Source organism: Heloderma suspectum, chromosome 9, assembly GCF_057233095.1.
Source record: "Heloderma suspectum isolate Gila_16-S chromosome 9, 16-S_ref, whole genome shotgun sequence".
NCBI classification, from domain to species: Eukaryota; Metazoa; Chordata; class Lepidosauria; order Squamata; family Helodermatidae; genus Heloderma; species Heloderma suspectum.
Window position 1 is genome coordinate 25,251,114 of NC_139466.1, and position 24,806 is coordinate 25,275,919.

At 47.5% G+C, this 24,806-nt stretch overlaps 2 protein-coding genes across 7 annotated transcripts in view; one reads left to right on the forward strand and one right to left on the reverse strand.

Annotated features, from left to right (window-relative positions):
• The first annotated feature begins 644 nt into the window (after nt 1-644).
• Nucleotides 645-24,020, forward strand: CSTF2 (cleavage stimulation factor subunit 2). 4 transcript variants are annotated; one of them, XM_084813825.1, is made up of 16 exons: nt 645-757; nt 5,195-5,273; nt 6,602-6,771; nt 6,897-7,033; nt 7,874-7,993; nt 8,126-8,287; nt 10,121-10,244; nt 10,400-10,444; nt 12,807-12,866; nt 14,775-14,916; nt 16,088-16,242; nt 18,288-18,593; nt 18,624-18,763; nt 19,609-19,734; nt 23,496-23,632; nt 23,816-24,020. In XM_084813825.1, exons 1-15 carry the CDS (start codon nt 700-702, stop codon nt 23,616-23,618), a joined length of 1,947 nt encoding a protein of 648 aa, XP_084669951.1. In that variant the 5' UTR covers nt 645-699; the 3' UTR covers nt 23,619-23,632; nt 23,816-24,020. The 4 variants fall into 4 exon arrangements, with proteins under 4 accessions (XP_084669951.1, XP_084669953.1, XP_084669950.1 ...); XM_084813827.1 differs by adding an exon at nt 10,652-10,693 and having other exon boundaries at nt 18,288-18,763; nt 23,816-24,017; XM_084813824.1 differs by having other exon boundaries at nt 18,288-18,763.
• The window catches only part of NOX1 (NADPH oxidase 1), a 39,817-nt gene continuing 28,863 nt past the window's right edge, over nt 13,853-24,806 (reverse strand). The window contains exon 14 of one of the 3 annotated variants that reach the window (XM_084813832.1): nt 13,853-18,932. The gene's annotated coding sequence lies outside the window, so the exon portion shown is untranslated. The remainder of the gene's footprint in view (nt 18,933-24,806) is intronic. The other 2 variants (XM_084813833.1, XM_084813830.1) reach the window with 2 other exon arrangements.

The following is a 24,806-nucleotide window of genomic DNA, read 5'->3' on the forward strand; positions in this document are numbered from 1 at the left end:
TCTCCACCTCCCTTTACTGAGGCCCGAGAGCCGCCATGTTTGTTGCGGGCAAAAGGCCTGAGGCGCCTTTTAAAACGAATCCGTGAGCAAATGGGCGGATGTTACTGAAGCCCGCTCACCTCCGTAACTAACGCTGCGATCCTACGCAATGTTTAGTCAGAAAAAAAGTCCTACAACTCCCAATATGCCCTGGGCAGCCCTAGGTGGCTAGGGCATGCTGGGAGTTGTAGGGCTGTTTTTTCTGTCTGAACATCGCGTAGGACTGCGCTCGAAGTCAGTTGTTGTAACGTCTGAAACGGATCGTAATACTAGACTAGAAACATCTCGTCCGTTTTAGAAACGGCGGTTGCCAGCTTTTCCGTCTCCCCGCTGCAGACATTAATGTATAAGAAGGGGAACGGGGGGAACCAGGGGAAATATCTCAAAACGTAACGTCAGCGCCGCCTTCCAGACTCTGCTTAACGCGGAGAGAAAGGGAAAGGGAGGAGGGGAAAGGACGAGAAAACGAAAGCCATAAGGACAACGGTTCGAAGCGGAACGATGGCTGGAGGGGGTCTTGTTTCTGGCCGTGGGGGGAAAGGCGCGGGACCGCACAGACAGGAAGCGAGGGGGGCGCTTTAGCAGGGGGCCGGAAACCCTGCGGCGCGAAGAGTAGCCGGAGCTAGAGAAGGCGGCAGGAGGAGGAGGAGGAGGAAGAAGATGGCGGGGCTGTCGGTGCGGGACCCCGCGGTGGACCGGTCCTTGCGCTCCGTGTTCGGTGAGGGCGGCGGGGAAGAGGGGCCCCCGCCTGCACGCACGGCCCGCCCCACCTCGTCGAAGGAGGAGCGGGGAGAGCAGAGCGGAGGCTGCTGGGGCTTCGCCGCCGCTGAGCTCCATGGAGACTCAACGCTCAGCTCTCCCCTGTTGCCCGCCGCGGGAAGCAACGTGCGGGCTCCGGGTCGCCGCGGGGCAGGGCAGGATGTGGGTGCTGGGGAGCGCTGTCAGCTTCTGTCGTGGCCTCTCTCCCTCGTGCCCAGCCCTTGTGAGAACGGCTGTCTTCCCCGCCTCCCAAAGGGCTCCTCATGTGTAGAACTGGGCTGGCGAGGGGAGAGAAGAAATGACTTCGGATGAATTTAAAGTGGGTGGGGAGACATTTTTCTCCCCTCCTCGTAATACTAGAACCCAGTGGGGGTCATCCCGTGAAGCTGATGGGTGGGAGATCCAGGGTAGATAAAAGGACGGACTTCTTCACACGCCACATAGTTAAACTGTGGAATTTGCTACCACAGGATGTAGCGATGGCTACCAAGTTTGATGGCTTTAAAGGGGGCTGGACACAGCCATAGAGGAAAAGGCTATCAGTGGCTACCACTCCCGATGGCTCTATGCTACCTCCAGTATCGGAGGCAGTATGCCTATGTCCGCCAGTTGCTGGGGAACATGGGCGGAAGGGTGCTGTTGCATTCATGTGCTGCTTGTGGATTTGCCGTGGGCAGCTGGTTGGCCACCACATGAACAGAATGCTGGACGAGATGGACCATAGGTCTGATCCAGCATGGCTTGTCTTACGTTTTTAATTTTATTTCCTATCCAGCTGCCTTTTTAATTTCTTGCAGCCCCAAACAACAAACAGTCTTGTAGCACCTGAAAGACCTAATAAACTATTTACAGTGTAAGGATTACACTGCATTGCAGATGCATGGAGTGTTACCCTGAGCCATAGCATCCGCGCGCGCGCGCGCGCTCTCTCTCTCTCTCTCTCTCTCTCTCTCTATATATATATATATATATATGTTAAAATATTTTATCTCTTTTAAAGATTCAGGACAGATAAAAGGAAAGATTCTTCACACAGCACATAGTTCAACTATGGTATTTGCTACCACAAGATGTAGTGGTGGTCACTAAACTTAGATGGCTTTAAAAGGAGGATTAGAGAAATTCATGGAGAATAAGGCTACCAATGGCTACTAGTCATGATGGCTATATGCTGCTTCCAGTATCAAAGGCAGTATGCCTATCTATGCCAGTTGCTGGAGAACACAACCAGGAAGGTGCTATTGCACTCGTGTCTTGCACATGGAACTGGGGCTAAGAAATTCTCATCTGCTGTATCTGCCTACCTGTTGCTGTGGTAGCATTACCAGGAAAACTGTGTTTGCTTTGTAATATGAAGTCTTGTCCTCAGAGTGGAGATTAGAACACATCTAATGCTCTCCTGGAGCTGTGCATTGCAGGGGAAGATCATCAGTGTGTCTTTCAGGGATGTGTGTCCTCCATGACCAGCCTTTTCATTGAGAAACCTATGATGAACTTACAGGGAATACTGGGATTCCCTCATAAACAGTTTTGAAACTACTGGCATATAAAGAAACAAAGGGGCTGAAGATCTTCATGCATTATTATCAAGTCATACTTTTTTTATCCCTTCCCGCAACAAATGCAGTTCTCTGCATGCATCATCAGACATACCTTTTGCGTGAGTTTTAGTGCAATCAGGTAGTAATACACAGTGGTCCAACAACTGGGTCCTGCTCTGTGTCTGTTGCTTATCATTGGAGGATATAGGTTCTAAATAAAACACTTCAAAACTGTCTGCTCTGTCATCGCCTCTGTAAGTGGGGACTGGGAAACGTAGTGCCTCTGCTGGCAATGTGGCATTGTGTTTGTGCTGCTTGTAACGTGAAAATAACCTAAGTGCGGTTTTAGACCTAACTGCCCCTTTCATCTAAATCAAGCGTGGGCGATTTGCGTAGATGCTTTGGCCTACAACTCCCAACCTCCCTAGCCAGCGTAGCCGATGGGGAGGAATGATGGGAGTTATAGGCTGAAACATCCGGAGAGCCACAAGTTGCCCACCCCTGATTTAGATGAAACCAGGCCAACTTTCGGTTTGTTAATCCATCAACTGTTTCCAGCAGCCACTTTGCCTTATTGCCTCACTACTTGCAGAACCAATCCACATGGCACTACCTTTTGTTGGCTGGGTGGCAACTGGGAGCCGGGAAGAATAGTAGAATCATAGAGTAGTAGGGTTGGAAGGGGCCTCTAAGACCGTCGGTGGCTTTTGTGCTCTGACAGTGAGCTTTCCAGAAACATCTGGGGGGTGGGGCGCTATTTGGGAAAAGGATGTTGAACTAGATGTACTTTAAGGGCTGATGCAGGGGAGCTCTCAAGGCTGCTAAGCTATTGCAGAAGTCCCCAACCTGGCACCCTCCAGATGTTTTGGACTACAGCTCCCATCAGCCCCAGCCACCTTGGCCAATGGCTGGGGTGATAGGAGTTGTAGTCCAAAATATCCACTAAGCACCACGTTGGGGAAGGCTGCTCTCCTCCAAGCACACTGGCTTAGAACCAAGCCCTCTTCGCTGTAGTAAGGTTTACTTCCAAGTTAGTACACTTAGGATTGCATCCTGTGCCAGGACATAGCGTAGGGGCTGTGGTCTTGAAGAATGCTTGCTTATTACCTAGTCTGGGTAATAACTAGTGAGAGAATCGGTTCTTTAAGCTTCACTTGTAAAATGTATGTCCTCTGCCTACCTTTCCATCTCAGTTAAAGGGAGCTGAACACAGCTGCAGAGGCAAAGTAAACTTCCACTGAAGCGTTGGCTGTGAGCCAATGGCATTTCAGGTATACCATCTTCAGCCTGGCAAACCGTATTTCCTTATCCACTGAATCATCTTTGTTACGTTCTTCACAAACATGGCTCTGTTTTTGTTTTTACCAGCAGGAGTACTGTGATGGGGAGAAGAGAGAGATGAAATTTCCTTGCGTTTTTATCATAGTCTATAAAGTGTGTTCTTTCCCCCAAAATGCATTGGTACTTAAGACTGGTGTGTTACACCTTCACAGAAATGCCGGGTGGGGGACATGTATAAGTATCAAGACCAAACTTGGTTCCTGCCAATTTCCTCTGTTAGGCAGGGGTGAACAACTTATGGCCCTCCAGATTATTTTTGGGCCTCCAATGCACAGCAGCCTTAGCCAGCATAGCCAATGTGAAGGGTGATGTGAATTGTAGGCCAAAACATCTGGAAGGCCACAAGTTGCCCACCCCTGAGTTAGGGGAATGGAAATGGATCCAGGGAGCCACTGACTCATGAGGGATGTTCCTGCTTCAAGCATGTGACTTACAGCCTCATTTAAACCATGGGTGTATTTGGGAAGAAGTATATTTTGCATCGGCCTTTGCACACACCTCTCTGCACTGATCTTGCCTTTGGGCTTTTCATCTCTGTGTAAGTAAGCACACATTGGTAACCCCTCCCAGATCCGAACCCAAATGGCAATTTCTACACTAGTTCTGAAGCCTGTTAAATGGGTGAGCTGAGGAAGTAGCGGAGGATGTGCTGGCACTGTGTCAAGTTTTCCAGCCATTTCCTGGGGTTCCAGCAAAGCTCATGTGGGGAAACTGTCTGTTTAGCCATTTGAAGAACAGAATCAGATCTCTTAGGAGGTCTCCCCTTTCCAGGAATTCTTGCAAGGCAATCCACCTGCAGATACAAAAGTCAGTTGGTAGCTGTGTCCTTAACACAGTGCTTAGAATCAAAACAGCAGGACATGAGTGGGAAGCAGAAGCAATAGATGACTTTCCTGGCTGGAGGCAGGCCTCCATCAAGAACTTAGGCTGCAATCCTGTGTGCAAGGAGAAGCCCCACTGAACACAGTGGGACTTAGAACACATTGCCCTGTTAAAGTCCCCCTCCAACACCATTCCCTTGGTTCCAGTCATCATGTCAGGGAGTTTACTGTAGACCCATCTTTATGTCGAGGTTTGGCTGGTTTTGAATACAAAATAATATGCTTGCAAGAAGCTTCAGCGGGGGAAATGAAATGAGCAATGACCCTTCCCAGTTTCTTGAGACAATGACATGCAAGAAGTAGTTCTGATTGCTAAAGGTTTCTGTCTGTGTTCTTATTCTGTTATCTTAAGATCCCTTTCTTTGCCATCATCTTCAACAGTATTTCTCCATGTTTCAACCTAGGCTCACAAGGTAACGTGTGCAATTTTTTAAAAAATCCAATTAAAACAATGGTGACAAGAGTAAGATGAATGCGGTTAAAATTAACAGTAAAAGCAACAGTGAAGCCATCTCCTGTTTCAAAACACCTGATGGAATAATTCTCTCTTAACCTGTGCCTGAAAAGATGCTCAGCTGATTCCAGTGGTGCCTCATCTAGTACTGATGATCTGCGCTTCTCTCTCTCCTGCAGTGGGGAATATCCCCTATGAAGCCACGGAAGAGCAGCTAAAGGACATTTTCTCAGAGGTTGGACCTGTCGTCAGTTTCCGGTGAGAAACGCCCCTGTTAGATTTCCTGAATTGGGGAACCTAATCCTGAAGGGTTGAGAAAGTGGGTGAGGGTGGCATGAGGGTTTGAGAAAGATTCAGAAGACATTGGGGAGGATCTAAGATGAACAGTGGAACACCTCCTTTGCATGCAGAAGATCCTGTTTTCTGTTTCCAGCATCCCCGGTTAAAAGCCTCAGGAAGCGGGATGAGAAAGACCTCTGCCTAAACACCTAGAGAGTCACTGAGAGTACACTAAGGGTGCAGAACATTAGGCTGAGGGGCCAAATCCAGCTCTCCTGAGGTCCCAATTTGGCCCTCGGGTTCCCCTAGAAGGTTCCTCCTGGCCACCTATGATTTAGTGGTTTCCTGGCCTTTGTAAAGTTCAAAAAAAATATCAGGTTAACAATAATAAGAAAGCCTAAGGGGGCTTACAAGCTCTTGCTTACAAAAGGAGGCCCAGTCAGAAATGTCACTTTATCTACAATGTCTTATTCTTCAATACAATGTAGTTCAGGGGTGCAGAGTTTCAGGGCCAAAGCTGGCCCTCTGTGCTTCCCCAGAAGGCTACCCCTTTCACCTGGCCCCCAACTCCTTGTGGTGAGGATAAAATGGAGAGGAAGAGGATTATGTAAGCCGCCTTGAGTTCCTTGCAGGAGAAAAGGTGGGATATAAATACATTTTTTTGTTGTGAGTTTCAACAAAACAAAAGAAAACAAACACCCAAAAAAATATGCAAGTATAGCTACATACTTTAAAGCCCTCAGTTCCAAATATAATAATATTCTAAAAATATAAAAGAATAGAGAAGGAATGGATTATACATAAACTTCAGTAAAAGCAGACCAAATATCCAAATATAACTCCATTCACAAGTGACGCCTATATACCGCTCTTTCTAATGTTGCTAGTGTCGTTAAGCCTTCAATCCATTGCATTATAGGTGGTGAGCTTTTATCCTTCCAGTGTTGTAATATCAGTCTTTTAGCAGTCAAGAGTGGGATATAAATATAATAAATAAAATAAGCAATAGTTACCGGCAGTGAGAGCTTTAAGCTAAAACGTGCTGGTGTTTTGGCCCTGTCCCTTTTGCCTTTAGTCCCACCACTCGCTGGAATGCAGCCCCTGAGAGGTTCTCTTGGCCCTCGGGCTGAAAGAGGTTCTGCGGCCCTGGAGTACAGAATACTGGACTGGATGGACATGATAGTCTGACGGTGTAAGGCAGCTTCCTATGTGGGACAGTACAGCCAGTTCGCTTAGCTGCTGTCACCCCGCCTCCCCTTGTCTTCCCGTGTGTAACACTTGTGGTTTTTCTGTGGTCTGCCAACCAGATTGGTATATGACAGGGAGACGGGCAAACCGAAAGGCTATGGCTTCTGTGAGTATCAAGATCAGGAAACGGCACTCAGCGCCATGCGGAACCTCAACGGCCGCGAGTTCAGTGGGAGAGCACTGCGCGTGGACAACGCAGCCAGCGAGAAGAACAAAGAGGAGCTGAAGAGTTGAGTCTGAGTGCCTTGCAGAAGGTGGCGGGGAGAAGGCAGCAGCTGAGATCCGCTGCTGATAAGGTCTGCGTGCCGAGGCAAAACTCTGTTCCTAAGGTTCCTCCTCCCTCTTCTCTGTCAGGCCTGGGCACTGGTGCTCCCATCATCGAGTCTCCCTATGGAGACCCCGTGAACCCTGAAGATGCTCCTGAGTCCATCAGCAGGGCTGTAGCCAGCCTCCCACCTGAGCAGATGTTTGAACTGATGAAGCAAATGAAGGTGGGTGGACAGTAAGCTGGAGAGTATTCCAGCTTTGTATTTGATAATTTGCCTGGTCGCCACAGGTGGCCAGGCCAGGTGAGTGAGCGGGCTGGTGGAGGAGGGACGGATCTCTCCATCCATCTTCTGCCAGTCCACTTGATTTCTGTGTTAGCTGCAGAAGAAGGAAATCCCCTTTCTTCACAACCAGTGCAGAAACCAAACCAGCTCATGGAGGAGAGACAGAACTGCCAGTCTGCTTGATTTCTTTGTTTTTACTAGCCTATTAAGAGGCTGCTAGCCTCTGTTTCCTTGCTGGCTGCTGTGGAGGGGGTTCCCTTCCTTTGCAGCTGGAATGGAAAGCAGGCCCCTAGCCTCTTAGCGAGCTATCCAAAAAGAAGCGGGCTAGTAACTTTTGTGGGCTTGTTTCCAAGGCTGGAGTCGTCTGCGTTCCCTTTGTCCAACGTATGAAAGTAGTTTAATGACAAGATGGATCTAAGGCTGTGGGCTCAGTTCTTCCATTTGAAAGATCTCATATGGGAAGGCTGGGAAGACCCTGAGGAGCTGCTGCCATGAGCTGGTCATGACAGCAAGTATTAGATTCTAATAGCTTCCCAGACAGAAGTGGCAGGTGTCCCTTTTTCTTTTTCCCTTCTTTTTCTTGATGCAAAAAGGTCACCTCCTGGCCTTTTTGCTGCTGCCCCACCAACTTTCAGCAGCAAATTCAGTGATGGGGGCTGCAAAAAAGGCTGGGGGGGGGCCTCACATGGCCCGTGTTTTGCCCGCTCCTGCTCTAAAAGACCATTCAGCTACTGTGTGAGTCCACATCTCCCCCCTCACCCCTTCTCTCTCTCTCTCCAGCTGTGTGTCCAGAACAGCCCGCAGGAGGCACGGAGCATGCTGCTGCAGAACCCTCAGCTCGCCTATGCCCTGCTGCAGGCCCAAGTGGTGATGCGGATCGTCGACCCAGAGATCGCTCTGGTTCGCTTGCCACCTTTCCTGCCTCGGGGCATGGTTGGGGAGCGGGTGGGGAAGGACAGGCAGAGCCCTTTGCTTTTACATAACGAGGATCTTCTTGGTGCACTTACTCTCTGCTGTTTTCTCTCCCCCTAGAAAATTCTGCATCGCCAGACAACTGTCCCATCTCTGATCCCAGGCAACCCACAAGCGGGTCCTGGGCAAGGGCCTGGGCCTGGACCAGGGGCTGGGCCTGGTCCCGGTCCAAATGCACAGATGAACCAGCCAAACGTCCCCTCTTCCCAGCCACAACCAATAGTAAGAAGCTGTTGTCTGGGGTTGAATCTTTTCCCTTGTCCTGTGTTCCAAGTCTTTTTCTGGTTTGGAAGGGTCTACTAGTTGTTGTGTATGTCATGATCTGTGAATGTTCAAGGGACATATCCCTTCCCATTTATTTATAGTTATGAATGTACACTGTTACCGGGTAATTTGAATTAGATACGTTTATGATAAAGTTAATAAACACAAAGATATTAGTACATGAATGGATTAAGTTACTGTAGGTAGAAAAATGATAAAGTTGTTTAGTGCGTTAGCACATTAGTAGAAAGGTAATAAGACACTTGGAGTTTTATGTGCGATTGGGAGAAGGGGTGCATGCATATTCCTCCAGTGTGCATGGGGAAATGGCTGTTTGGGTTCTGCCTTCCCAGGACAACAACAATGTATGCTTGAGTATACAGTAGTGATGTGAATTTTCCAGAAACTTTGAATGAGAAGATATTCCAGATATTTTTCTGGAATATGCTAAATTAGAGCACTCTCTAGGCCATCAAACAATTTTCCAATGCAAATTGAACATTTTCCTATGCAAGTTAGCCTATTCAAATTACCCTAGTTTGCATAGGGTAATTTGCATCAGAAAACCTTCAGTTTGCACTGTAAAATTTTCTTATGCCCTAGAGAGTGAACTAATTTAGCATATTGATTTTAATTGTATGTAGTAAGCAACAAAGCTAAAAACAAGTACCCCATGTTAATGTTTTGTCCCAAGACACCACAAGTATGTGAAATTTTTGAGGAAAAAATTAAAGCACCCGGTGTGATTTAAATGTCATATTATGTTGTTTTTTAACATTGGAATACCTGTGAAAATTTAAAGACAATAGTATGTACTTCCCTTCTATTTCTACGGAAAAGAAACAGTTGAGAGATTAATAAATGTTAGCATCCCAAAGAACTATGCCTGATACTCATCTACAACTTTGAAACTGCCAGATTTTCCTAAAACTGTATTAGCAGTTGGCATCTATTGTTGCTTATGAACTTACGAAATGGAAAATTTTCCATGGAAAAATAAAGCACTAGAAAAATTTCTGCCCCCCATCACTGGTATGCTGCATGTTACTTGTCATGTGAATATTTACTTGTTCCTGTGAATTTTTCTGGGCATGGATGTCACATAGCTGAGAGGTCATTGGGCTGTTCTACAATTGGGGCTTGTAGAACAAGGGTGGTGAGTTCTCATGCATGTTGCTGACTGAGGTGTAGGCCTAGCCCTTGCTGAAGTGCTCAACCTTTGTGAGCTATACTGCTTCGAACTGCAGACAAGGTTTCACAGAACCAAATGACCCCATGCAAAAATGTTTCCTATGTGCTGAAATCTAGCCTGTCAGAAAGAACCTAGAACTTTTCCCCTGATGTTCTAGTTTTCTGTGTGCAGCAACAGTGCCAGCTCCAGGTTTTGGAGAGCCCTCGGGGAAGACACTCTCAGTGGGTCCACCTTCTCACCACCACTGTCGCCAGCTGCTATTGCTCTTCAGCCTCTCTCTCATCATTGCTACCACTTGCTTGACAGGCAGAGAACAAGTAAGCAGTCGCATCTACTGCTCCTTCTTCTCAGCACCACCATTGTCTGGGCCAGAGCGAGAGGCAGGTGAACAAGCAGGTTGCGATGGTGAAGAATAGGAGCAACTCCAAGGGGCTGTTGTCAGTGGGCCCCTTCTTGGGCGTAGGCCCTTGGCAGGTGCCCAACCATGCCTACCCGTAATGCTGGCTTTGTGCAGCGATTTTATTAAGATTTCCATACGGAGCAGCGTTTAGTCTCCGCGAGCCCTCACCTGCAGCCTAACTCTTTCTTTCCCCGAGCAGGGGGGCATGCATGTCAATGGAGCCCCTCCCCTGATGCAGCCGCCCATGCAAGGAGGAGTGCCAGCCCCAGGCCAGATGCCAACCTCCGTGCCTGGTCCTGGCCCCGGCCCCTTGGCTCCAGGAGGTGAGTTTGTCAATACATGTTTGTGCGTGTCTTGCCCAACATTTGCCCTGAACGTGGCAGCTCTAAACATTGACCCAAGGCTGTGCGAAGCCACTGGGTCCCCCAATGCCTCCTGCACTAACAAAAAACGTCACTGGGGCTATTTTCCTCCACAGGTGGCATGCCAGGCGGTGGCCCGATGCTCTTGGAACGTGGGCAAGGTAAAGCAAATCATCCTCAGTCTCTGGTTAGACAGCAGGTGCCTAGGAAGCTTCCCACACTGGGGCACTGACACGTGGGTGGAGAGGGCGTCCCTGTCGGGGGATCCCCTTAGAAAAGAATGGCTCCCTCCCCCCAACTAACTAATGGCGTCTAAAGCTCTCCTGGGCTCTCCGTAACTCTGTCCCTCCGTTTCTCTTTGCGCTTAGTGGACAATGAGAGTGCGGCTTTCCCCAGTAATGCTCCATCAGGTACTTTGCATGCGCTGCAGAAAACAGGAACAGAACACCCTTCGGTTGGGCTCCACAGTCCAGCCGGGTAGCGCTTGAGCCACTTTCCGCCTGCTTTCTTTAGTTTAGCCAGCAGAGGGTGCCATCACCCCTTGAAACGCGCTTTCTTTTCTTTTTAATTTCGCACAAGGTAACGGGGCTTGCTTTGTTCTGGTGATGGAGGCCAGGGAAGTGTGTGTCTGGAGATGTTGCTGCATGTTCTTCCACCTGATTGCACTGAAATGCATTTTTAGTTCTGCCCAGAAAAAAAGAACCCTTAAAAATTTGCTTGCCAGATCAGGCCAAGGTCCCATTTTTTCCCCAAGCCTCCAACAGCGGGTGGCCAGATGCCCCTGGAAGCTGGCCAGCAGGACATGATGCCAACGGCCATCACAAGTAAACCAAGATATGTTAATGTATTTATTTAGCTTTCTTTCTTGTCTAGTCCCCAAGGGAAATTTGCAGCACTGCTCTCAGCCTGCGTTTATTCTCAGTCATAACTGGCTGAGAATGAGGGACCCGCTACCCAATTATGTGCATGTCTAATCAGTGGTAAGCCCCATTGAGTTCAGTGGGCCTTGCTCTCCAGAAACTACTCTATGGAAGGCTGCCTTAGTGAGTTGTATTGCTGAGTGGGAGGGTTGCGTCTGGGGCATTCATATCTCCATTCTCATCCCCAAAATGTCTCCAGGCATATTAGGGATGGGTCCCTGGTCTGTTTTCTGTATCCCTATATTGCAGTCATCATGTTGTTGTTGTGTTGTGCTTGCGGAGGGGGCGCCCTTTCTGTGTTCCTTAAAACAACAGTGGGCAGAAGGGAGAACTGGACTTACTGCTAGATCTCTGGGTGATTTGTCATAGATGAGCAATGGTTTGTGACTCCCATTTGTTTAACAATAGCAGCAAAATTACTCTCTTCCCATCCTCTGTCCTAAATTATGCTGCTGAAATGAAGAAAGCTTGTGGTAACCAGGAGTAGAATCCAACTGAAGTCCTACATAGAGTAGACCCATTGAAATGAATGGGACTTAAGTTAGTTCATTTCAATGGGTCTACTCTGAGTAGGACTTCAGTTGGATTCTACCCCAGGAGTGGATTTTTGTGTGGAAGGACTGTGAGCTCCACTGAGCCGAGGTACCGAAAACAACTGGGTTCAGGATTGAGTAATTCAGGGGTGGGCAACTTGTGGCCCTCCAGATATTTTGGCCTACAACTTCCATTAACCCTAGCCAGCATAGCCAATGGTGAGGGATGATGGGAACTATAGGCCAAAACATTTGGAGGACCACCAGTTGCCCACCCCTCTTTGAATTCTGTGTGTAAGTTGTTTGCACCACGTTTCAGTTGGTGGATCTCAGGGTTCTAGTAAAAAAAAAAAGTAGATCCTGCAAGCCTGAAGTCTGCTCGCCCCTTCCTCAAAATGGCCTAAATAGGAAACCACTACAGTGTAGTGGTTACAGCAGCCTTCCCCAACCTGGCACCCTCCAGATGTGTTCCTACAGTCTTGGTGCCACCACAGAGAGGACCCTGTCTTAGGAAGTTCCCATCTTGCCTCCGAAGGGAAAGAGCCACCCAGAGCAGGGCCTCAGTGGACGATCTTAATACTCAGGCAGGTTAATATGGGAGGAGGCGGTCCTTCAGATATCACAATTCCATGCCGTTCAGGCTTTTATGGGGTTAAAAGCAGCCCCTTGAATTGTTCCCCAAAATGGAACTGGTAGCCTGATAATAAGAGCTTTAAGCTAAAATATGCTGGTATTTTTGGCAAGTTGGCTCCACCCCTTTTGCCCCGTCCCCCACTGGAATGTGGCCCCCAAGAGCTTCACTGAAATGGAATTTGGCCCTCAGGCCGAAAGAATCTGATGCTTATTATGCTGAAGGGTAAGATAAAGTCACGGGAAAATCTCTGCCTTTGAGGTTGATGGAATCATACTCTGAAGGAGAGGTCTTTCCTGTTCCTTGAAAAGGGAAGCTTCTCTCCAGAGATGTGCCAGAAGAAGTGACGATCTAGCCATGGGGGGGGGGGGGGGTGTTTCAAGTGCATCTGCTATTGATGTGACTGCTCTTTCTCCCTCTCTTCCTGCCGCTCGGTCAGGGAACCTGCAGCTCTCTCCCGTGGGACCTGCCAGGCCTGCCTCTATTGAGCGAGTTCAAGGTACCTATAGCTGCTGCTGGCTGCTCTGGCTTGTTGCACACAGTGTAGGATGTGCGAGGCACGACCCCCACCCCACTACTTAGGGCTGCAAGGTGGTGTAGGCTGGCAAACATAGCAGAAGGCATGATTTGCAGACAGGAACGTGAAGGACAGGGGGGAGGGTGTGGTTCTTCTGTGCAGGAATTGTCTGTGGCTGGGGGGATTGACCAGCACTGCTGGGAGGAGGCGCTTCACAGTGGATTTGAGCAGGGTCATTTATGACATTCTGGCCTCCTCTTGCTGGTGTTAGCCAAGATTAGGGCTGCATCTCATGAAATATTTTGTGCTTGGGTGCCATTACGAAGCCAAAAGCTTCTGAAGCTAATCTAAGTATCTGTAATTCTGTTTGTGTATATTCACTTCCTCTTAAGCCTTACTTCCCCCCTTCCTTCTTCTGTTGTTCTCCCCCCACCCCCAGTGTTAACATTTAGATTGTGAACTCCTTGGGGCAGGGACCTGTGCCTTTTTCTCCTTCTATTTTTTGTTTGTTGGGCCGGAGGGCGGGGGGGAGGGGTGTTGTATATGTTTCTTTATACCCTGCCATGTACACTGTTGGTGCTATATGATTAATAAGATACCAGAATTAGTGATGTAGATTTTTTGGAAATTTTTTAAATTGGTACCTTTTCAGTTTGCATCAGAAAACTGGTGATCAGGGGTGAGCAGAAAGTAGATTTCCAGATGTTTTGGACATCAACTCCCAGAAGCCCCTGCCTGCATGTCCAATGGTCAGGAATGCTAGGAGTTGAAGTCCAAAACATTTGGAGATCTACTTTCTGCCCACTGCTGCCCTAGAGAGTGATCTAATTAAAATGTTTATTTTACTTGTATTTAGTAAACAACAAAGGTTTATAAAAGTATTCCATGTTAATTTTTTGTCCCAGTACATCACAAGTATTTGACCAGAAATATTTGAGGAAAAAAATAAACCACACTAAATGTGATTTAAATGTTATGTTATGTAGCTTTTTTATTGGAATGTTAGAAAAAAAAATTAAAGACAAGAGCATGTACATCCCATACCTTGTTCAAATTTAAGGAAAAAAAACAGAGATACTGAAAACTGTTAACACAACTAATAAATTCAGCAATCCAAAGAACTGTGCGTGCTATACTGACAACCACTCATCTACAGCTTTGAAGCTACTAAGCTTGTCTAATATTGTATTTGTAATTGGCATCCATTCATTGATGCTACTGAATTTATAAAATGAAAAATGTCCTGCTGAAAAATAACACATTTGGGGGGACATAATTTCCGTGGGAAACGTTCTGCCCCACGTCGCTGACCAGAGTACAGAATGCATACTTGAGAATCTGTCTGGAAGAGTAGTATGCATTTGAATTAATTAATTAATTTGCAAAATAAATGCAGTTAAGAAGGGTGCACGTACATATACATAGTAGCTTTCTTTTTCAACTGCACACAAGCAGGAGCAGGGTCTTTTCTGGTTGCCACTTGCATAGTTTTTAAAAAGGAGATGGCTACGATCTATGCATGTTTGCCCTTCAGAGCTGATGCAAGAGGCGTGTTATCTCCTGCTCAGTACTACATTGCAGAACAACTTGCAAGAGGCATCCCTAACTCCTGCCTTCTGTGCATGTCTTGTGCTTTTCTTGGTTCTGCCTGTCCCTGAGCAGGGAGACCTTGGTGTAACCGGGGGAAAGGAGTACTGGAGCCAGCACTGTCTGTCTGGAAGGTATTCCAGCTGGATCGTGGCTTCATCCCAGCGCACACTGTTTTTCGAGTAAAGTGGGCGCACAAAAGGGATGCAGTTCCACCTGAATGGTGATGAACTGTGGGTTTTAAGAGGGTGTCTCTCCCCCCACCCCCAGATCCTCATGGCCCTCTTTTTGCCTTCCTGACAGTGCCCATGCCAGACCCACGGGCTCCCATGCAGCGTGGGCCGATGCCAGCTAGTGGGCCGCCGCCTCGAGGCCTTCTGGGAGATGCCCCCAATGACCCACGCGGAGGGACTTTGCTCTCAGTCACTGGAGAAGTGGAGCCCAGGTAGGCAGAACGGAATAGATCTTGTGGAGTTGGTGCCCATGGAGAGATATTGGCTCCTCGTGGTAGGCTTGCAGTAATTCTAAAAATGCACGTTGGAAGCCAAGGTGTGTCTTCCTCCTTCTCCCTCCTCCCCTCTTTGTCATAGGAACAGGATTGCAGCTTTATTTTAATGATGCATGTTCCTCCCTGGGGCCTAGTTCTCACCCAGCAGATCAGATGACGTAGCTGTGTTTCTAGATCGTGCCACAAGCCTTGCAAGTGAGGGCTCACGTGCTCTTCTGCTGTCAGGTCTGACCCATAAGCAGCTGCTCTAGGAGAGCCAGGCGTTGTGCCCAAGAATCTGAGCCAGGAACCCTGTTGTTGTTCAGGCCAAGGCCTGCCCCAAACAGAAAGGCTTCAGCCTTGTATTTATGCTCTGACCTGGTAGCCATAGGTGGCATGCAGATGAATGAGGAGGCTGGCAGAGGGGGGATGGAGTGCTCTGTTCCTCCTCTGTACCGAAGTGGACTGCCAGACAAGCCCCCTCTTCCATGCCCAGCATAAAAATGCAGTGGGCTGCTGCAAGGCCAGAGGGACGGGGCTCTCCCAGTCCCTCCGCCAGACCCAGCAGACTAATAAACGTTTTTGCAGGCAAGTCACTTTCATGAGCTTATTTTCAAGGCTGCCTTCCTGGCCAGATGGGCCCAGGGCCCAGAAGGGCCACTCCAATGCCTGAAAATAATTCACTGTCGTGGCAGATGCTCCAAGCTGCAGCTCTGGTGGCTCACCAACACAGGGCAGCCACGCACAGAGCAGAGGGCTCCCAGCTGTAGCCTTGATAATTCCTGGCAGTTGTGTCTGGATTGTGCCACTAGACAAGAAGCAGGAAAACTCCCACAGTGGAGCGCTTGCAACTGGATGCTCTCCCACAAATGAAGCAGAACTCTAGCATGTCGGGTGGGTGGCTGGCCTAGAACTCTTCCACTGGCTGCCTGATCTTCGAAGTGCAGAGCGTTGTTTCGGGTTTTGCACGGAGGAGGGTTCTGTTACGTGAGCTTTCACCTGCAGCTTGAAGGGGCAAGTCCAGATGCAGATCAGCCGCCTCATTTGCTGGGTGAGAGAACCGGACACGGGTTTCAACCTGGGGTCTGACATCTTTTTCTCGTCCCCAATTCCTTACCCCCTTCTGCAGAGGTTACCTCGGGCCGCCCCACCAGGGGCCACCCATGCACCATATGCCCAGCCACGACAACCGTGGGATGCCCCCGCACGAAATGAGAGGTGGACCGATGGGAGAGCCCAGACCCTTGATGGGAGAGCCCCGGGGACCTTTGATGGATGGCCGAGGTAAGGGAGTGTATCAAGCCAAGCAAAGGGGGACATATTTATTCATGCAAGTGGCATAAATCCCAGCAGGGTAAGTGGTTCACCAGGGAAAATGTTCTTCTGAAACAAAAAACATAAGAAATTAAGGTTAATGACAGAGCTGAAATATTTTTTTCTCCTAACATGCACACACACAAAATGACAGTGCAATAACAAGAAGCAATAATTTTAGAAAGGAAGCAAAGCATACTGTGGTTTTAATGTTTTATATATTTTATACTGTTTTATTGTGTGCTCTTTGGTTTTAATTTTTAATTTTAATTAAAGAGAGCTTCGGCTATTGGGCGGTATAGAAATTGATTGAATGAATGAATGAATGAATGAATGAATGAATGAAATTAAAATATAGAGGATTGAATTTTGCCCCTCTCCAAAAGCAAAAGTATGTATGTATTTAAAGTATTTTTATCCCAGTCCTCAGCCAAAAAGGCTCCCAGAACAACTTACATGCGATCAGTAAAACAAGACAGCCCCTTACAAACTAAAAAGATACAACACACAAGGAAGAAAGGATGGGAAGGGAAGAGGAAAAAATTAAGTAGCCTTTCAGCAGGGCTGGTGGAATGGCCCCACTTACCCTCTCTCACCGCCCTCTGTACAGCCTACTGAAATGGCTGCATTCCAGTAAAAAGTAAAACACTTAAAAAAAAACCTTCTACAAAGGAACCGTATTGTACAAACATATACAAAATCAAACCCATGAAGGAAGGTTCTAAAACCAGACAAGTGTAAGCAAATATTTAACTCCCCAAAACTTTGCCTAAACTCAACAGATATAGTAAAGTTAACCTATCTATAATGTTATGCCTAATCCATGCCAAACTATTTAAAAGATGTACAAGTACCCACTAGAAAAGGGAATAACTATTATTCCTATTATTTTTCCTATCATTGTCTATTACAAGGTCTTAGTGGACTAGCAACATCTCTGGATGTCAGATTATATAGAGATCCCACTTCAAAGAGAGCAAACCCGGGACAAGGTGAAAATGTTCTTGCTCTTTATACTAATAGTAACAGACCAGGGAGAGCAACCCTGTGGCACCTAGACAGAGTTGCAGTCCAACACATCTGGAGGGCACCAGGTTGAGGGAGGCTGCTCTAGTTTGTTAAACAAGCCAGATTTGCTTGTTGGCTTGCTTAGCAATCAATTCGAGTCTGTTTTAAACTGCAGTCCCTGGCTTGTACCAAACAACAAGCCCAGAATCAGAGGAAAGTGAAGCTACCCTTGGCAGGAGTCCTCCAGGGGAGGAGGAAGCACATGAACCTGAGGGGTTGCTCAGGCTTGAGCAGGGTCACTAATGCAATGCTAAATCCTGGCTTAGTGTTTGCACACAGAGACCTAGTGCCATGAGCAGGTTCTGGCTGAAACACTAAAATCTTAATTTAAAAAGATTTTATGCATGTGTGTAGTTTATTTATATATGAGACAGCCCCGCCAAGTATATAGTCCCTTGATTTCTGCAGCCAAGTTAAGCACATGTTTAAATCTCCCTTGTTGAAACACCTGGGACTTAGAAGGGCTCAGCTTTGGCTGGATTGTGCCCAGCATATCTAAAAGTGTGCCATAATTATTTTGCAAAAATAAGTCATCAGGACTCTGCCCCAGAGGAGCTTATAATCTTAAAAGTAGACCTAAGGGAATAGGAAATGGGAGAGAATCAGAAGAAAGAACATGCAAATAGCTTACTCCCAAGTTTAGATGCTATAAACAGCTGACAACATTTCCCATCACTACCCTGATTCTTCTTCTTAATTCCATGCCAATCTTTGTCCCAAAGTTTGCATAACCTACAAAATCCAGCTATCAGGTTTAATGTGAAAGCACACAAATTGAATGCACTTGTAATTAAGCAAAGGAGAATCAGGATGCAGAAGCAGTCTTGACCTGGGAGGCCTGGGTACCAATCCGGACCTACTTGCGTTGTCTCGGTATGGTGACTTCCAGTTGTGCTCCTCCAACCATAGAATAGACTGTTCGTAAGTTTTGTTTGTCTTCAATGCAGGTGGAAGAGATCCAAGAGGCATGGAACCTCGGGGCATGGATAACAGAGGCATGGAGCCCAGAGTGATGGATGCCAGGGGCATGGAGCCCAGAGGAATGGATGCCAGGGGCATGGAGCCACGAGGCATGGAGCCACGAGGCATGGAGCCTCGTGGGATGGAGCCGCCAAGGGGCATGGAGCCCAGAGGAATGGAGCCGCCAAGGGGCATGGAGCCCAGAGGGATGGAACCGCCCAGAGGGATGGAACCGCCCAGAGGGATGGAACCGCCCAGAGGGATGGAACCGCCCAGAGGGATGGACACGAGAGGCATGGAGCCCAGAGGCATGGAGCCCAGAGGCATGGAGCCCAGAGGCATGGAGCCCAGAGGCATGGAGCCTAGGGGGCCCGGTCCCAGCCCAAGGGGTCCAATGAGTGGGGGAATTCAAGGCCCTGGGCCTCTTACCATGGGAGCAACTGGCCCACAAGGGCCTCGACAGGTATGTGGAATTCCTCTTTACGACTGCATGTTCATCCAGGGTTCCTTAGACAAATTCTTGATGCCAGCATTGGCAGAGCCTCGCTGGGTCATGCCGGGATCATTGGTGTGATGATCCTGTTTGGCTCCTGCGGGAGATTGGCATGCGTGGCGTGGCATGGCTTCAGTCACTGGAGTGAGAAGAAAACAAGAAAACGGCAAATGCTCTTGAGCCCCCCGTTCCTTCATGGTACAAGGTCAAAGCTCAGCTGACTGAGAGGTCGTTTCAGCTGGCTCCGACTTGTTAAGGCAAGTGGAAACTGTGACTGTGGAAACTTAACATCAGTGATTAAGGGCCAGCACCCATGTGCTCTTTTGCCTCCACTCCCTCATATGCTACCAAGCTTTTCCCAGCCATTAACCTACTTACCCTTTCCAAGTCATGGGCTGGAAGAGACCCAGATTGGAGAGAGGGGCAGGAGGCTGCCGGGTTTGATTCCACTTTGTGGTCACAAATGAAATTGACTGGGGTTTAGCAAATTACGGCTGGTGCTGGACAACAGGCAAGGTCCCCACATGCTTCTCTTATAAATAGATTCTCTCTGCTATCACTGTAGTTTCCCTCTCCCACCTACTTTGGGATTTCCTGTGCTAGCGTTAGGAAAAGAAACCTAAAGGCTTGCGCGCGCATGCACGGGCACCACCCAGTGCAGCTCTTGGGGCCAAAAAGTTGTGCACCCCTGCCTTGCATGCTCATAGTGCAACTAGTTGGAGCTGTTGACAGACATTCAGTGTATGTTGGCAGATGCATCTTCATGACAGAGGGGGGGCCAATAAATATGAATAGTTCTCTCTTGGTGTCTGCAGGTTCCTAATATGCCAGGGGCAGCAATGCAGGCCGGAGGCATCCCGGGAGCAAGTGTGCAAGCAGCTGCCCAGCCTGGGGGGTTCAGCCCTGGTCAAAACCAGGTAACACCCCAGGATCATGAAAAGGTAAGAAAAACATTGTTACTCAGTGGAAGGACCCTCTTGAATTACAGCAGCCTTCCCCAACCTGTTGCTCTCTAGATGTGTTGGACTGCAACTCCCATCTTCCCCAGCCAGCATGGGCCACAATGGCTGGTAATGATGGGAATCGCAGTTCAACAAGTAGGACCAAGGTTTTTCCTATGGTCCATTTTTTCCTATGAGTAGGAGCAAGGTTTTTCCTATGGCGGCCTCAAACTTCTGGAGTGAGTGAACCTGAGGTGTGGTAGAGCATCCCCGCCTTAACTTTTCAGGAAAAAGTGCTTTAGGTGTCTTTTTGGGCTATGTTTTAGCATGTAATATTCTGGTCTTACATTGTGTGATCTGATTATTTGTTATTATTTTAGCACATCATTTTTATTGTTACTTTATTCTATGGTCATTTTTGTTGTTCTGTTTGGATTGCTAGCCACCCTCAGTGTGGGACTAGGCACAGTATGAATTCTTAAGTGAAACCAAAAATAAGCAGAACAAGATTTTCCCTACTGACTTCAGCGAGAGTGTTTGAGAGCATTCCAGTTAACTACAGCTGTGGTTAATACTATCCACCTCTTTGTTGTTATTCAGTCGTTCAGTCGTGTCCGACTCTTCGTGACCCCATGGACCATATCACGCCAGGCCTTCCTGTCCTGCGCTCTCTCCCAGAGCGTGCTCAAGTTCATATTCATTGCATCGGTGATGCTATCTAGCCATCTCATCCTCTGCCATCCCCTTCTCCTTTTGCCTTCAGTCTTTCCCAGCATCAGGGTCTTTTCCAGAGAGTTTTCTCTTCGCATTAGGTGGCCAAAATATTGGAGCTTCAGTATCTGTCCTTCCAATGAGCACTCAGGGTTGATTTCCTTTAGGATTGACTGATTTGACCTCCTTGCACTCCAGGGGACTCGTAAGAGTCTTCCCCAGCACCACAGTTCGAAAGCATCAATTCTTCGGCGCTCAGCCTTCCTTATAGTCCAGCTCTCACAGCCATACGTTACTACTGGGAAAACCATAGCTTTGATAAGCGGACCTTTGTCAGCAAGGTGATGTCTCTGCTTCTTACTATGCTGTCTAGGTTTGCCATAGCTTTCCTCCCAAGGAGCAAGCGTCTTTTAATTTCATGGCTACAGTCACCGTCCGCGGTGATCTTGGAGCCCAAGAAAGTAAAATCTGTCACTGCTTCCATTTCTTCCCCTTCTGTATGCCAGGAAGTGATAGGGCCAGATGCCATGATCTTCGTTTTTTTAATGTTGAGTTTCAAACCAGCTTTTGCACTCTCCACTTTCACCCTCAACAAGAGGCTCTTTAGATCCTCTTCGCTTTCTGCCATTAGGATGGTATCGTCTGCATATCGGAGGTTGTTGATAATTCTCCCGGCAATCTTAATTCCGACCTGTGATTCATCCAACCCGGCGTTTCTCATGATGTATTCTGCATATAAGTTAAATAAGCAGGGTGACAATATGCAGCCTTGTCGTACTCCTTTCCCAATTTTGAACCACTCGGTTGTTCCATGTCTGGTTCTTACTGTTGCTTCTTGACCCTCGTACAGGTTTCTCAGGAGACAAGTAATGTGGTCTGGTACTCCCATCACTTTAAGAATTTGCCACAGTTTGTTGTGATCCACACAATCAAAGGCTTTAGCATAGTCATTGAAGCAGAAATAGATGTTTTTCTGGAATTCTCTTGCTTTCTCCATGATGCAGCGAATGTTGGCGATTTGATCTCTAGTTCCTCTGCCTCTTCGAAACCCAGCTTGTACTTCTGGTAGTTCTCGGTTCGCATACTGCTGAAGCCTAGCTTGTAGAATTTTGAGCATCACCTTGCTGGCATGTGAAATGAGCGCAATTGTGCGGTAGTTTGAACACTCTTTGGCATTGCCCTTCTTTGGAATTGGAATGTAAACTGACCTTTTCCAGTCTTGTGGCCATTGTTGAGTGTTCCAAATTTGTTGGCATATTGAATGCAGCACTTTAACAGCATCATCTTTTAGGATTTTAAATAGCTCAGCTGGAATACTGTCATCTCCGTTAGCTTTGTTGTTACTAATGCTTCCTAAGGCCCACTTGACTTCACTCTCTAGGATGTCCGGCTAAAGTTCAGTGACCGCACTATCATGGCTATCAGGGACATTAAGATCTTTCCTGTATAGTTCTTCTGTGTATTCTTGCCACCTCTTCTTAATCTCATCTGCATCTGTTAGGTCCCTGCCTTCTTTGTCCTTTATCATGCCCATCTTTGCACAAAACGTTCCCTTGAGATCTCCGATTTTCTTGAAGAGATCTCTAGTCTTTCCCATTCTGTTGTTTTCCTCGATTTCTTTGCATTGTTCATTTAAGAAGGCCTTCTTGTCTCTCCTTGCTATTCTCTGGAACTCTGCATTCAGTTGGATATATCTTCCCCTTTCTCCCTTGCTTTTCGCTTCCCTTCTTTCCTCAGCTACTTGTAAAGCCTCATCAGACAGGCACTTGGCTTTCTTGCATTTCTTTTTCTTTGGGATGGATTGAGTTGCTGCCTCCTGAACAATGTTATGGACCTCCGTCCATAGTTCCTCAGGCACTCTGTCTATCAGGTCTAATCCCTGAAATCTATTCCTCACCTCCACTGTATATTCATAAGGGATATGATTTAGGTCATACCTGAATGGTTTAGTGGTTTTCCCTACGTTCTTCAATTTAAGCCGAAATTTTGCAACAAGAAGCTCATGATCTGAGCCACAGTCAGCTCCAGGTCTTGTTTTTACTGACTGTATAGAGCTTCTCCATCTTTGGCTGCAAAGGACATAATCTGATTTCGATATTGACCATCTGGTGATGTCCATGTGTAGAGTCGTCTCTTGTGCTGTTGGAAGAGTGTTTGCTATGATCAGCGTGTTCTCTTGGCAAAACTCTATTAGCTTTTGTCCTGCTTCATTTTGTACACCAAGGCCATGCCTGCCTGTTATCCCAGTGATTTCTTGACTTCCTACTTTAGCATTCCAATCCCCTATGATGAAGAGGACATCTTGTTTTGGTGTTAGTTCTAGAAGGTGTTGTAGGTCTTCATAGAACCGATCAATCTCAGCTTCTTTGGCCTCAGTGGTTGGGGCATAGACTTGAATTACTGTGACGTTGAATGGTTTGCCTTGGATTCGTACTGAGATCATTCTATCATTTTTAAGATTGTACCCCAGTACTGCTTTTCCCACCCTTTTGTTGACTATGAGTGCTACTCCATTTCTTCTAAGGGATTCTTGCCCACAGTAGTAGATATGATGGTCACCTGAATTAAATTCGCCCATGCCTGTCCATTTTAGTTCACTGATTCCCAAGATGTCGATGTTCAATCTTGCCATCTCATGTTTGACCACCTCCAGCTTACCTTGATTCATTGATCTGACATTCCAGGTTCCTAAACAATATTGTTCTTTACAGCATCGGATTTTCTTTTCACCACCAGACACATCCACAGCTGAGTGTCCTTTTGGCTTTGGCCCAGCCGCTTCCTCTTACACTGGTCTAAATTGGTCTACAGCAATGTGTTCAGTACAGATGGGGTGCACTGCACACTTTTTAGTGTTCTGGTTATGTGGAGAGCAGGAGAGAATAAGCTAGGAGTGTTTGAAGGAGAACAACCCCTCTGAAACCTCCAAAGGAGAGGAAATGTTCCGGAGGATTTGGTGCTCTATACAGAGAACCATTCATTTATCAAGCCTTTTTTTCATTTGTTTAAATCTGGGTGCACCCTTACCAGTTTCTTCCATCTCTCCCTAGGCTGCACTCATCATGCAGGTCCTCCAGCTGACGGCAGACCAGATAGCTATGTTGCCTCCAGAGCAAAGGCAGAGCATTCTGATCCTGAAAGAGCAGATACAGAAGTCCACTGGTGCCCCTTGATCTGCATTCTTTGGGTAAGAGGTGCGCAAGGGAGCCAGTGAAATTGCGCTGGACTCTGCAGAATAGCATCAGATCTTCCCAAGCCCAGCTTCGGTGGGTGGGTCTGTTTGCTTCTGTTTAGATCCCCATTTTGTTTCTTTGTTTTCTGCAGGGGGGTGGGGACTCTCTTCTTAGCAGTGTCCTCTTTATTTTCTTAGGCTTGGAAACCCTGTGAAGGAATTCAGCCCCTTGTTGGATACAGCACTGAAGGCAGCTTACATGCCCTTTCCTTGTCTGAGCCAGAGCAGCAGCGAGGGGAGGGTTTTCCCTTTCCCCCACCCCAGATTGTTCATTTCATTCTCCCCTCTCATTTTGTTTACCTCCTAGTGTTTCAAATAAAATTCTGTCTTAGATTTGAGTAAACCTGTATGGCGTGGAGTAAATATGCATTACACTACCATCCCCACCCCACCCCATTCTCTTCTCCCTATCCTTCAGGGCAGAGTTTAGCTTAGATTCCCAGGGGGTCATTCCTTGCCATCATGTACATTTCCTTTTTTAAAAATTACTTTAGATTAAAATTCTCCTATGCTTGCCTAATCACCAAAGGCGCAAAAGCTACTCCAGACAAGAAGCTCTTACAGCACTTCGGGAAATGGGGCAGGCTGTGACTGTAATTAACTTGTAGGGAGTTTAAAGACATGAGAGAGAGCTGTGCTCAGTCAGACCAAAGACTTGTGTAGTCCAGCATATTTACACTTACAAACTTCTAGGCTGGGTGCGGCATGGTGGAGAGCCGTAGGCTCACATTGCCATCCACACACACATGGATGTATAGAATGTTGCCTGTGATGGATGTGTACATCTGTAGATCCCATACCTGCGCATCCTCCATCTGTGCAATGCATGCACCCCTGTTACGTGGCAGACAGCTTGGGTATATGAGACGTACTATCATAGCCCTTCTGGAGGACTCCTCTTCAAGGGATGAACAGGAGCCCCCATGAGCCAAGCATCATGGAGGAGCTGCCCATGTCCAGGGACCTTGAGGTGGATCCGGGAGATCTTGGGGAAGACCCCAACCTTAAAATTATAGTTAGCCCCCTCTCAGTCGTGGAGGCAGACACCAAGTAGCCACCTAGAGCAAGGCTCCATCAGCTGCAAGATGCAAAAGTGCCTGCCTGAGGAATAGGGACTCCTTGTGAGTAA

What these genes read in the sequence shown, in the direction of transcription:
- CSTF2 (XM_084813827.1), top strand. Translation starts at nt 700, where the DNA reads ATGGCGGGGCTGTCGGTGCGGGACCCCGCGGTGGACCGGTCCTTGCGC. An exon ending in CCCCAGTAATGCTCCATCAG is followed by an intron (nt 10,694 to 12,806) that starts GTACTTTGCATG and finishes CCGCTCGGTCAG; the next exon opens with GGAACCTGCAGCTCTCTCCC. An exon ending in ACCTTTGATGGATGGCCGAG is followed by an intron (nt 16,243 to 18,287) that starts GTAAGGGAGTGT and finishes TCTTCAATGCAG; the next exon opens with GTGGAAGAGATCCAAGAGGC.